At 44.5% G+C, this 14,502-nt stretch overlaps 1 protein-coding gene across 1 annotated transcript in view; it reads left to right on the forward strand.

The window, feature by feature from the left end:
* Window positions 1-14,502, forward strand: part of slc24a3 (solute carrier family 24 member 3) — a gene marked incomplete at its 3' end in the record, with an annotated part of 49,586 nt that overhangs the window by 15,180 nt on the left and 19,904 nt on the right. Inside the window, exon 2 of the mRNA XM_080507776.1 lies at window positions 1,804-1,923. Within this exon, the coding sequence (XP_080363902.1) occupies window positions 1,804-1,923 (120 nt within the window). The remainder of the gene's footprint in view (window positions 1-1,803; window positions 1,924-14,502) is intronic.

Here is a 14,502-nt window from a genome sequence, read left to right on the forward strand (position 1 = left end):
CATTATCACCATAAACAAGCGTTGGTATTGATGCAACGTGGCAGATTTCAGCCTTCGGATTCCCTTGTGCCTACTGTAAGCCTGTGTCACTCCGGTTTGAATCCCGTGGAAAGACTCTACATTTTCTACCAGACGTCCAGAGATTTTCTGTATTTTCTACCCAGCGTTGTCGCGTCATCTTTTAATTCTTTCTCTTTACCGGGTTTGACCGGAGCCTGCAATTAATGCACACATTGAACGTTCTACTTAAAGCTACCGTCTAAGATACCGTCTAACGTTTGGTCACAGTTCGGCCGAGCAGTCGCAGTTCTCCTCTCTTCACGTTGAGTCACTTCCAGATTTGCGGAAACTGTACGTTCTGCCGGAAAGGACTGTGGTAAAAGGGTCAGGAAATAAACCCTGATCAAAAAAAGACAAACACAAATGGTTTTTAATCTGCACGTGTCGCAGAGTCATTAGCTCTCCGAAAACTGCTTTCAAAAAGTGACTTCCTATATTTGAAATATTGTTTTTTTTCTTCAGCCACCACACAATGTTTCACGGGGCGTGTTGTAATCGTATCGTTATTGTGATATCAATATGCACAATATGCTGATTTGCAGAGTGCAGTGGGACCGTCAAGGTTCAATAAATCACAAAATAATCATTTATTTCTATTTTATTTTGGTTTCAGAGGAATTTCATTCGACACGCATTTTGAATTAAACCACTGCGATCATGGTTTGTGTCCGTGGCTCCAGAATCACGTGATTAAACGCTCTGCGCCATGTGACCGTGAGCGCTGCTGTCGTCTCTCCGAAGCTTCATCTTCCAGCCCGCCACCCCCTCTGTCCTTGCCGTCCGCCGTGACATGGCCGTGCGCGACATCTTGCAAACTTTTCATGATTCTATAAAAATAGCCTGCGATATTTATGGAAAGGCCTTAAAGTCAGGGTGGGCCTGCTGCATGGCGTGGGGGGTGGGGGGGGGAGGGGGGGTTGAATGGGTCGGAGGTGGGGGCGCTTGAGGATACCGTGACCCAGATAGCTGAGCTGAAATGATGGGGCTCGCCGGGGCCGCCACAACGCCGTCCACGCACAAGATAAGCAGCTCATCTGGCTTTTGTTCTGCACGGGGAGACGCGCCTGGAGCGTTCAGGGATGTTAATTAACGGAGGAACCAAAAAGATTTGCGGCGATCGGGTTAGCGCGGTGGAAGTAGGCTTCACCCAGAATTTGCTGAAAAGGATCTTCTCCGGACGTCACGTGACGACGCGACTGACGGAGGCTTGCGGGCGCGTCGTGGAAGGGTCCATTCCTCAGTGGTTCGACTAAACAACTCCTTCGGTCACTTGTACTCTCTCACCTAAGGGGTCGTCCACAGCAGGAAACCGGGGGAGGGGGGGGGGGATGACGTAATCACCCCCTTCGTCCTCCGTCGTCCACATGAGACGTGTTTTAAGAGCGCGAAGACCGGATTTTTTTAACACAGGTCCCAGAGTGGGGAAATTTTAAAACCCCGGCTCGTGGAATCGCAAAACCGATTATCTTTCGGGGAAAAGATGATGTAATCGCCCCACTATGGTCCGTGATGTCATCAAATAACATCAACAGTCAGGGACTACAAGCTCCAGTCGAGCTGAATAAAGCAGCCATAGATCTATAGAACTAGAATTCTATAAAGGTTTATGAGCAGGAATCTTATGAGCAGAACACTTAAAAGGGGCAAAATTCTACTATCCTCCAATACTGATCTTGAACCGGTCAACATGTCTCATGAAAGACCTTTCTGACCCGTCCATGTCCTCTCTGTCTTTCCACTCAGGTTTTGACGTCTCCAACTCCGTGGTCGTGGAGGAGGCCCGGTGGGAGAGCCGCCACCTCCTGCAAGCAGACAACGACTCCAAGCTCTACCTGGAGCCGGAGAAAAACTGCACCGAACCAGGTAGGAGCGTCTCAAAGCTTCAAACCCAAGGTCTCAGTCGGAAGGTCTTCTTACAGCAGGGCCGGTGTCGGGGTCAGGGGGAGGCCTTTTCCCTGCAGGGTAGAGTCTATAGACGAGGACCAACCAGATCACAATTAAACCTTAGATTTTATTGGATTCCATCGGCGATAAACAATAATATCCACATGGCGCCACGAGAGGAAGTACTTCCTCCATCTTCGTGTGGGGGGGCGGAGCCAGTCCAGCTCACACAGGACACAGCAGATTCTGGATGCAGCTCCCAGGATCCAGTATTCTAATGTTTTTGGACGAACAAGACTCATGGGGAAAGTGTTGAAAGTCTGTATAATATGGCTTCTTCAACACATGGAGCTTTAACCTTATTTCCGCGCTGCCAGTTGGAGAATGTTTTATTCCGGGTTTACATGAAAAGAACCTCCGAGGAGCGAGCAGATGATGGTAGATGAAAGGAAAACCTCTTTTTTTCTGAACAGAAGGAAATAGAACTCCACTGAGAGTTTGGCTGCGAGAGTTGGTGAGGAGAGAAAAGTTTTGTACTGTTTGAAACGTGGAGATGAAAACCTCAGAGGCGGAAGCGCCGTCCTGTGCTTGTGTGGTTGGTTGGACATGTTGATATTGAGGACATGAATCGATAGTTTCTCTCTTGCAGGATTGAATTCAGGACTTCAGCTTAGAAATGGTCGAGAAAGAGTTTAGGAAGTAAACCAACTGTATTTGTTTATGTATACATCATGTCTCGACTCGCTTTTCATTCCAGTTGTTTGTAACCTTCATGATCAAAATAATGTCGTTGTGTCTGTTGCATACATTTTCTATTAGATCTTATTGATTGTGTTTTGTTTTTTTGTTTTTTTTTAGCTTAGCACTGAGCTGAAGCCAACTTAATTTTACTGAAATTCTTTGTGGCGTCTGACAACTGGGGCTTTTTATCCGCGTCACCTGTTTCACGCGACACAAACTGGTATGGAAGTAAAACTGTGCCATCAGATTCTGAATTCGAATTTCTAACTCTGAATTTTTTTACCATCGAAATCAGACGTTGAATTTTAAAAGCTGTCGAATTTCAAGTACGTATCTTTTATTGCTTCTGATTTTTTTTTTTCAACATCTAAAAATATTCAGTGTGTAAAAATTCAATGTGTCTAAAAATTCAGCTGCAAAAAAAAATCAGCTGTAAACAAATTCAACCGCAAAAAAAATTCAGGCGCAAAAACAAATTCTACCGCAAAAAAAATTCAGGCGCAAAAACAAATTCAGCCACCAAAAAAATTCAGCTGCAAAAAAAAATTCAACTGCAAAAAAATGCAGCTGAATTTTTTTTGCGGCTGAATTTTTTTCGCGGTTGAATTTTTTTGCAGCTGAATTTTTAGACACATTGAATTTTTACACACTGGATATTTTTAGATGTTGAAAAAAAAAACAGAAGCAAAAAAAAGATGCATACTTGAAATTTGACAGCTTTTAAAATTCAAAGTCTGATTTCGATGGTGAAAAAAAAATTCAGAGTTAGAAAGTCGAATTCAGAATCTGATGGCACAGTTTTGCTTAGAAACTAGTTCCCACGGCGGCGTGACGGGAACTGAAAGGAACTTGAAATGTTCACATAATGTTCCTCATTTAAATCATCAAGGGACTTTTGTTTTTCATAGGTATTGATGTAGGTATGGATATAGATGGACAGATGTGCGTCTTACTATATTACGGAGATCTGGAGGTTGGAGAGGCAACGTTAAGATAATTAAAGCTGCAGGTTTATTGTGAAGGTGCCGCGAGGCTGAGATCCTGAGATCCTGGTTCCACACTGTACAGTTAAACGCCCAAACTGAATTATTGAAGTAGATATTTGACCAGAAACAAAATGGAAACGAGTGTTTAGAGCTTTTCTAACACACAGTCTCCGGACAGCAGGCTGCAGAGGAGCCGAGGCGCAGCTGAAAAATGAACAGCGCCCCCTGTGGCGAGGGAGAAAGTGAGGGGAGGGGGGGGGGGGGGGGGCTGATATTAGAACATAGACTTGTGCCAGGTAGAAGCCCTCTTTGCCCTCCTGAACCGGCTGACCGCCGACAGCGAGGCTCTCTGGCTTTCTGTGAGCGGAAAAACTCTCATGCTGTATGTTTGTTTTCTCTACGGGCTCGTGTGTGTGTGTGTGTGTATTTTGTGTGTGTTTTGTGTGTGCGTCTCTTGTATGTCTTGTGTGTCCTCCCTGTGGCGTGGAGTGTGCAAGTGTTTTCCATGTGGAGTCCTGGGGATTTACAAGGCTGACGTCCTGCCAAGCGTTCTCTTGATCTCATTGTAAACACACTACACCCCCCCCCCCCCACACACCCTCCACCCCCCCACACACCCTCCATCCCCCCCACCCCATGTCGTCCTCCTCCGTCCGACTGGGGGATTCATATTCATATTTTAGTCATAACACAGTTTGCGGCCCGTTTCTGTGTAATTACACGTCGTCTCCCGAAACGCTTAATTACCTTAATAAGGATTATTCCTGCTTTTCCCACGTGCTCCTCTCGCCCTCTCGCCCCGTCTTTTTTGCCCTCTCTGCTATCATCCTCTCTCGCCCATCTCGGCGGTGCGTGCCTTCTGCTGCATCTGCCTTCTTTTCTTTTTTCTTTTTTTTTTTTTTCGTGTTTTCGTTGGACAGAAACCACCGTCGCTGAGATTCCAGAGGAATTGTTGTCGTGCCACTGCAGGAACAAAGGCACAGGAGCGTGCACTTGCTTTCGGAGGCACGTGCACGTGCGTGTCGGTGCGTGCCCCCTGTCCTAGCAACACGTGCCCCCTTCTCATATGCAGCTAAAATAACTACTTGTCCGCGTGAAGCATCTCTCTTTAGTTAATTATTTTCCCCCCCCCTCCTCCATTTTAAAGGGCAAATTTTTTCTTTTTTTGGCAGAATCCTCAATTACATTTTTTGATTTAACGCCTCGCAAATGAGATTACCTGCCGTTGCACCGTGTCGCTCGTCTCGGGCCGCGTTACATAATGTTGACCGATTAAGGTGAAGTGAGAGTCTGTTTCAAGAAAAGCGATAGGTGACTCACAGGAGCAGTGTTCGGGGCCGACGTCGCCTTGGTGCTATTTTTAGTGGCTTCCACTTGACATCCTTTGCTGCAAATACGCAACAACGGGAGTTTTGGCCGTACGACCGCCGGTTCCGTTTTCTGTAGGGCGCCGCCGAGTGAGCGAATTCCCTCCGGCAGTTCTGGAGTCGGCTTGATGGGAATGTGGCGCTTTGTGAAAGACACAGTGGTTTTAACAAAGCCAAGATTCTTTCAAAGTTGCTTTGATTTACCTGTATATGTTTCTTACTTTACCACTTCCTGTTGTGAAGTCATGACAAGCAGAATGTTTGTTTTTTTTTCCCATTTAGAATTAAGAAAGATTCTATTGAAGCTCCCAACAAAAACAACAACAAAAAACAATTCTCATTCATCCAGGTTGAAGTTTCTCTGTAAATATCAGTTTGTTTGTTTTTGTTTTCTTTGTTTCGATTGAAAATGTGTTAAATATATCTGTGGGAATCACTTCGGACCAGTTGGGTAAAGCAGCCCAGCCCGACGACTCCTGTTGGAGTTTTCTCCACCAGTTTGACCAAGTTGATAATTACAACTGGTTGGTTGGTTAGTAGGTAGGTGGGTAGGTTGGTTGGTTGGTTGGTTGGTTGGTTGGCTGGTAGGTAGGTAGGTAGGTTGGTGATTGGGTAGGTAGGTATGTATGTAGGTATATAGGTAGGTAGGTTGGTTGGCTGGTAGGTAGGTAGGTAGTTTGGTTGGGTAGGAAGGTGGATGATTGGGTAGGTAGGTATGTATGTAGGTATATAGGTAGGTTGGTTGGATGCTTGGTTGGTTGGTTGGTAGGTAGGTAGGTAGATTGGTAGTTCGGTTGGGTAGGAAGGTAGGTGATTGGGTAGGTAGGTAGGTATGTATGTAGGCATATAGGTAGGTAGGTTGCTAGGTTGGTTGGATGGTTGGTTGGTTGGTAGGTAGGTAGGTAGATTGGTAGTTCGGTTGGGTAGGAAGGTAGGTGATTGGGTAGGTAGGTAGGTATGTATGTAGGCATATAGGTAGGTAGGTTGCTAGGTTGGTTGGATGGTTGGTTGGTTGGTAGGTAGGTAGGTAGGTAGGTAGGTAGATTGGTAGTTCGGTTGGGTAGGAAGGTAGGTGATTGGGTAGGTAGGTATGTATGTTGGTATATAGGTAGGTAGGTTGCTAGGTTGGTTGGATGGTTGGTTGCTTGGTTGGTAGGTATGTGGGTAGGTAGGTAGGTTGGTTGCTTGGTAGGTAGGTAGGTGGTTAGGTAGGAAGATAGGTGGGTAGGAAGGTAGTTTGGTTGGGTAGGAAGGTAGGTGATTGGGTAGGTAGGTATGTATGTAGGTATATAGGTAGGTAGGTTGCTAGGTTGGTTGGATGGTTGGTTGGTTGGTAGGTAGGTAGGTAGGTAGGTAGATTGGTAGTTCGGTTGGGTAGGAAGGTAGGTGATTGGGTAGGTAGGTATGTATGTTGGTATATAGGTAGGTAGGTTGCTAGGTTGGTTGGATGGTTGCTTGCTTGGTTGGTAGGTATGTGGGTAGGTAGGTAGGTTGGTTGCTTGGTAGGTAGGTAGGTGGTTAGGTAGGAAGATAGGTGGGTAGGAAGGTAGTTTGGTTGGGTAGGAAGGTAGGTGATTGGGTAGGTAGGTATGTATGTAGGTATATAGGTAGGTAGGTTGCTAGGTTGGTTGGATGGTTGGTTGCTTGGTTGGTAGGTATTCGGGCAGATAGGTAGGTAGGTAGGTTGGTTGGTTGGTTGGTTGGTTGGTAGGTCGGTGGGTGGGTAGGCAGGTAGTTTGGTTGGTGGATAGGTAGGTTGGTTGGTGGTTGGTTGGTTGGTAGGTAGCTAGGTAGGTAGGTCAGTCGGTCAGTCGGTCGGTCGGTCGGTAGAATCCAGATGTAATTAAACAGAACCGGGCTTTAGTGACTGGTTCAACTCTTGAAATCTGTGCTGTCATCATCCTGACAAGTACAGGACTCTCTGAAACTTAACTAAAATATAACTTAACTTAACTAAAATCTAACTTAACTTAACTAAAATATAAACTGGTTTCAAGTCTTGTTTCATGAAGCTTCAACTGAAAAGTCGTCATTTTTGCATTTTCATTTCAGAAAAGTTTAGCGTTTGCACCGAAATGTCAAAAACACAAAAAAAACCCACCTAAACTTTCAAGAAGTTTTCAGTTTTTCTTGAATCCAAGCGTCGTGGTCAAGTAAACAGACACACAAGGCGCAACGAAGGTCACAGGTCACATTCAGTCGCCTGTTGACAACGAAGAAGCTCCTGAGCGTCTGACATTGAGGTCTTAGTCTTGTGAGAGAAAAAAAACACACACACTGGGACCGCATGCAAATTCATCACACAGGAACTGCGGAATCAAAGAGGTGCTGAAAACAACAGCCGGAGATAAACACATCTTAGGAGGAACTCTTTTTAATTGCCCGTCGAGGTTCAAACGGGAGCCGTGTGGCTTCAGTCTGCGTCTCGATGAGGCGATAAAACTCTCCTCCGTCCTGTCGGCGGAGGCGTTTCTCAGCCCTCCACCTCTCCGGCGCTTTGCCTCCCTCCTCTTAATTGCTCAGATCAATGGCACTCGCCACCGCCTGTTATCCGGCTGCACACAAATAAACATCCACACACAACAGCGGTCGTCACTCCGACGGGCTTTCCCGCTCGGATTCTGTCGTTTCATTTCGTGCAGCGGTGCAGGTGTATTGTGTCAATTCCCTTCTAATTGAAAAGAAAAAGTCCTTCTGAGGTCAGACACACGCACACGCACACACACACACACACACACACACACACACGCACACACACACACACACACAATAGCCTCCTGACCCACCTTTTCTTTTTTGTTTTTTTAATTTCTTCGGTCAGTGTTCAACAAAATAAAATAAGCAAAATCAATTTTTCTTTTAAAGATGAACAATTTTACAAACCTTTACGTCTATCCCATAATATCAAATCGAAAATACAAGAAGTAGCAAAACATCAGACTCTGAACAAAACTTCATATATAAAGTGAAAAACACAATATATTTCATATATATAGTGAAAAACACAATAATACATTTCATATATAAAGTGAAAAACATAATAACATTTCATATATACAAGTGAAAAACATAATAGTGCATTTCATATATACAAGTGAAAAACATAATAATACATTCATATATAAAATGAAAAACACAATACATTTCATAACTACAAGTGAAAACCATAATAATACATTTCGTTTACACAAGTATACACAATATATTATAAATACACACGTATACACGTCATATTATAATATAGTTGAACAAGTACATATACAATTTATGAAGCACCAACAATTACACTTATATTCCCATTAGTATTTATATACAATAATTACTATTACTATTTAGTTTTTCTTATTAGTTATTACTATAATTGATCATATTATTAATATTCCTGGTGTTTATTCCAGAGTAATATATTTTTCTATGACATTGGGGGATTGAAGGATTTTTCCAATGTCAATAGAAATATCTATTACATGAGAATGAACCTCATCATTGACACTGGCGCTTGGTGTTTTGTGTAGCCGGCTCTCACTCGCGATAAGAAATCACTTGTTACACTTTCAATTATACCAAGTAAGACGTCGCTGAAGAAGCCATGTGCGTTTGGCTCCGTGTTCCTCCTGCTGTCGGGCTTTTATTCTTCACACCTTCTTTCCAAGCGTTACTCATAGTGTCTGTTACGATCTCCTCGTCCTGGAACGGGGCCTTTCAGTTCCAGACCGACTAACGGCAGGATCGCATTCGAAACGCATGCAAAGTAACGTACGCTATCCGTTCAGCGCCTTGGGGGTGTCAAACATAAGGCCCGAGGGCCAAAAGCGGTCCGCGGGAGGCTCCGTCCGGCCGAACCGCCAAGAAAATGGTCCGACATTTCACAGATAGAGTTTTTGGCAAAAAGGAAGCAAATGTATTCGTAAGGTATTTCTACCATTGTGAACTCAGGCGAACGCCATAGGGAATACTTTACGGCATTTACTAAGAACTGGGGTTGTGTCAGTGAGTACCGAAAGGTTAGCACTTGTCCTCCCTCGTTCTAATTCATCACTGCGGTACCTCTAAAGCAGTGTTTTTCAACCACTGCACCGCGGCACACTGGTGTTTCCGCGAGATACAGTCAGGTGAGCCGTGGGAAATTATCCAATTTCACATTTTTTTCTAAAAGAAACATTTGCTCTCACAGCCGACAGTGTGTTGCAGAGTAATCATGTATAAATACTCTTCACCACTAGAGGGCAGCACAGAACTTTGCCGGTGAAATGTAAAGTGACAGACGTCAGTGTGGTTCATCTCCACCTCCTGCTACCATCTTGTATCAAAGTACTGTGTCAGTGACAGTGATGGAGAAGTTTTTGAAAACCAGGATCTCAGCTCTTCATCCATCAGGTCCAGGTTTCACACTGAGGGAGTCACTATTAAACAAATGACTTTTTTTCTGTATTTATTTGATTCCTGTTGATAAAACTTTGATGAGAAAGACTTTATATTGTTAATAGAGGCTACAGGGTTTCACATTTTAACATTTTCGGGTGGTGGTGGTGTGCCTCCAGATTTTTCCAAACAAAAAAGTGTGCCTCGGCTCAAAAAAGGTTGAAAACCACTGGTCTAACGAAGCTCTGCGGTCCGATCGGAGCTCGTCCCGGATCCCGGCTCGCCGTCGCTGGAGCAGAAGAAGCAGGTTGGACAAGGTTGTGAAAGTGTTTGACGGGCCGATGCCCCCGGAGACCTCAGGCCTCGGGTGGTGACAGCAGAGGAGGCCTCAGGGAGCAGCCGGAGCTTCACATTCTGATGCAGTGGGGTGGGATGGGGATGGGGGATGGGGGGGGGGGGGGGGGGGTTGCATGGCCTCAACCTTTCCCCCCCCACCACCAATACCACTGAGTGTGTATCTCATATTGTGTCTGTGTGATTAGAAGAGTGTGTTTACCAGCCATCCTCCCTCCGCCTGCAGTCCGTCTGTCACTCCAAGGAAGCTCAGTAGGCAAGTCAGAGTCTCTGGGGCCAGCTAGGGGGGGTTCTCCTGTGTGTGTGTGTGTGTGTGTGCGGGTGTGCGCGCATTGACCGGGTGCACGATGGGGGTTGTGATCTTTGTCAGTCCATATAATCATCACTTCCTGTTCAGGAATCCCACCAGCACAAGTTAATCTGCAGTCTGAACCCGGGGTCGTCGTCGTCGTACATAATTATGCCGCCCCGAAAAAATACACAAGTTTTTTCCACCTAAAACGTACCGAAGGAGCTCAACAAAAAATAAAGACGGGGTGAAGCGCTTGAAGCAGTTCTGTCCTGGTTGGTGCTCGGCACCTCGTCTCGCATGGAGTGAACACAAAGTGAGGGTTAACGTTCATAGAGTCACCAGCATTCACAATAGACCTCAGCATTAAGGCAGGCCTGTAAAATGAGTGTACGTTACGCAGCGACTATTTGACGACGATCTCCTCACTTACGTACACGGAAATGGCAGAAATGCTAAAAGGTCTGCAGCCGCGCCCGGCCACTCGTGGGCGGTGTTGTTCAGTAAGTCCCTGTATGGAGGTGGAACGCCATGAAGGGAAACCCTGATATACCTTGAATCCATTTTCCAGCAGTGTGGTGTGACGGCGGGCCTCAGTATGGCAGTGGACACACACACACACACACGTGAGGATTAAGGCCTGAACGCGATCTCATATCCGAGCCAGAGTCGGAGCTCCGGTTCCTCCAGGACAATGTTAAAAGGTGTCGGGATGAAGCTCGGTGGAGAAATGGGGACGGACGTGGATTAGTCCGTGCTGGACATTGTCTTCAATTCTCATTGTGTCCCAGTGACCCCAAGCTCTTTGTCTAAAAAAAAATAGCGGGAGCACAAATCCAGTCCGAGACGGTTTCTACCGACACGTTCCACACCGAGTCACACTACTTTTAGTAATCAGCCCATTTATTCGTACTGTATCTGTTTTTCGCTTATATGTAATATATTTAACCGAGTGGAATTGATAAAGGAGCTCAAGAGGTTCTTACATTTACTTGTTTGTTTGTTTGTTTTGACCTGTGGGGTTTAAACTTGTTCAGAAAACTCGGGTTAGGGTTCGTCAACAAACGATCTCTTAACAGGTTACGATCGTTCACTGCCGTACCTTCATTTATTCGAATGAACAGCCTGAATGTTTGTAAACAGATCTGATAAGAAGTAATACGATGAGACGGAGTTTGACATTGACAGGACGACTCATGAACGACAGCGTTGACGAATGTTACAGCAATCTTTTTTTTTAGATTGATCGAGGCCCCCCAGTGATGATTAGATTATTTCAACATCCAGTGAATAAATAGCACTTATTAAGACTCTTTTATTAACATACCTGTGAACAAATAACAAGCAGACGCTTCATTAGTCCCTTTTAGGAAATGAATGTTTTAGGACCGGTTTACTGGAAGTGGCCGTCTTGAGTTTATTAAAAACAGGACGTATATCAGGTATATCATATATATTATTAAAAACAAGACATATATCAGGTATATCATATATATTATTAAAAACAAGACATATATCAGGTATATCATATATATTATTAAAAACAGGACATATATCAGGTATATCATATATATTATTAAAAACAAGACATATATCAGGTATATCATATATATTATTAAAAACAGGACATATATCAGGTATATCACATATATTATTAAAAACAAGACCTATATCAGGTATATCATATATATTATTGAAAACAAGACATATATCCGGTATATCATATGTATTATTAAAAACAAGACATATATCAGGTATATCATATATATTATTAAAAACAAGACATATCAGGTATATCATATTAAAAACAAGACATATCAGGTATATCATATTAAAAACAGGACATATATCAGGTATATCATATTAAAAACAGGACATATATCAGGTATATCATATTAAAAACAAGACATATATCAGGTATATCATATTAAAAACAAGACATATATCAGGTATATCATATTAAAAACAGGACATATATCAGGTATATTATTAAAAACAGGACATATATCAGATATATTATCAAACAACACGTTGACCCGTCTTTGAAATCACTTTAGAATGCTGTGAAAGAAACCGTTCCGGTTCAGGACTCATGTCGGACCCAGAAGCTGACAAGGAGACAGATTGCAGTGACAAAAGGTTATTTATTAGTGGACGACGTCCCCGGCGTGTCTCCGTGTCCTCTGGGAGGCGGCGAAAGTCGTTGACAAAAACCAGACCGTTTCAATAATCTTACTTAACAAAGGCAGCTTTGATCTGGGCCTGTAATTACTAATTACTGAAGCATCCAGATTACTCTTTTCTTTTTTTTCTCTCTTTTTTTTTTTTCTAAAGAGCTTTGATAACGGCTGTCTTTATAAACCGCAGTGTATTTAATCGTATAAAGTTTCTAAAGTGTTTGACCACACTCACCCTGCTAATCCTGCAGATGCACGTTAATGCACCGGGAGGCTCCGTTAAGCACCGAGAACGCGGCGGAGGGCGGCGGCGGCGGCATTTAAGCCGCGTGTTGATTCAGGAAAAAAAATGTATTTACTCTCTGAAGCGAGGAGCTTTTAGGACGAGGCGGGGTCGGCAACTCCGTTTGAACGGCGGCCGGGTCAAGGGCCGAGATGTGACGTAAGTTTAAAAAAACAAAAAAAAATGTTCGACCCTGTGGCCTTACGCCTTACGAGGCGTTAACGGTTTTACTGCGTAAGGAAGCGTGCGGCTAACACGCATGTACACAAACCGCAGCATGTGGTTGCATTTATTTTCTGTCACAAGTAAGTGGGTGGTATTACCTAACGCGTCGGACGTTCGTCAGCGGGTGGGAGTTCAGAAATTAAGAGAAAAAACGAGAGGGGGAGCACGAAGAGAAGGGTCGAGTCCATTTTACGAGGTTCTCCTGTAAAACCGCACACGTCGGTGATGAATAAATACAAGTGGACGTGTCTCCAGAGTGGCAACGTGCAGAAAAACTGGAATCCGCAGGAGAAAAAAGGGGTAAAACAATAACGAACAAAGTGTGGAAACCGTCTGCTCCTCTGACTGTGTCGAGCTTTAATTCTCAATCCGAGTTCACCCCCCAGCTGTAAAAGGAGGGCAGCCGCTCCTCCCGTGAGCTCTTCACAAATCATTTCTTGACGAGGTTATAAGTCTTGTGTCTCTGGCTCTAATTCCCGTCTTACCGCACCGTACTTGCTCGTTTCAGATTAGCCGGTAGACTGTGTGTCGCCAGTTTTGTTGGAAGGGAGAGTCGGAGAGCTGCAAGCAGGAGAAACGATAGGATAGGTAGGTGTACTTTTTTAATTCACGAGGAAAAAGATGTGGAACAATCATGGAAATGCTCAATTTAATGGGCTCAATCCACAGAAAGGAAATCGAACCTGAGAGAGGCACCGACTCTACCCACGGTGTCGTCTCACATAGACGATTCCCAGTAAGACGACTTAGTTTAAAATCACGTTTGAGAAGTAAAATAAAGAAAAAGCAGCAGGCTAAGACACTATTTATAGTTCAGCCAAAGCATTTTATGGGGGAAAAAAAAAAACAGTAAACACTGAAAGACTTGAGGCCATGATGGTAAACAAAATATGAAATAAAGCGACTAAACGATTAGTTTGTTTTTTTTCTGTGTGAGGGCAGGTTTACAGGCTCTCCTTCCGCAAAACCGTTCACGCATGTGTTTATTATCCGTCCAACAACAGATGCCTCGGCGTGCTTTGTCATTGATGGATGAAAAGCCATCTGTCATCTGCATAAAGCCACGTCTTTTCAGCGGCTCTTAAAACACAGCAGCCTCCTCAGATCCCTTTAATGATGTATAGGATTTGTCGGATCCTCTCTGTGTGTGTGTGTGTGTGTGTGTGTGTGTGTGTGTGTGTGTGTGTGTGTGTGTGTGCGTGTGTGCGTGCGTGCGTGCGTGCGTGCGTGCGTGCGTGCGTGCGTGCGTCTCTACCGGGAACCGGGGAGCTCTTACATAATGCGCGTGGCGTTACATAAGCACCGGGAGTGAGAGTGGTGCGGGTTGAGGTGGGGTCGACTGTTGTTTTTCTGCCCCTGGACTGATGAGCTGGACGTCTCAGCTCGGGTCAATCCACATTGATCTCATCCAGCTTGGGGATTTTGCTGCTGACCGTGTGTGTGTGTGTGTGTGTGTGTGTGTGTGTGTGTGTGTGTGTGTGTGTGTGTGTGTGTGTGTGTGTGTGTGTGTGTGTGTGTGTGTGTGTGTGTGTGTGTGTGTGTGTGTGTGTGTGTGTGTGTGTGTGTGTGTGTGTGTGTGTGTGTGTGTGTCTAATGACAAGGTTCCCCAATTCCAGGCCTTGAGGACCTGCGTGTCTTAGCTCCTCCCAGCTTCAGCACGCCTCAATCTGATGATGATGTCATCGTCAAGCGTGTTAAAAAAAAGAGCCAAAGTAACGAGACCATTATTGCATTCAGGTGTGTTGAAACAGGGAGAAACCAAGAACATGCAGGA

This window comes from Blennius ocellaris (assembly GCF_963422515.1).
Source record: "Blennius ocellaris genome assembly, chromosome: 13".
In the NCBI taxonomy this organism is placed as follows: domain Eukaryota; kingdom Metazoa; phylum Chordata; class Actinopteri; order Blenniiformes; family Blenniidae; genus Blennius; species Blennius ocellaris.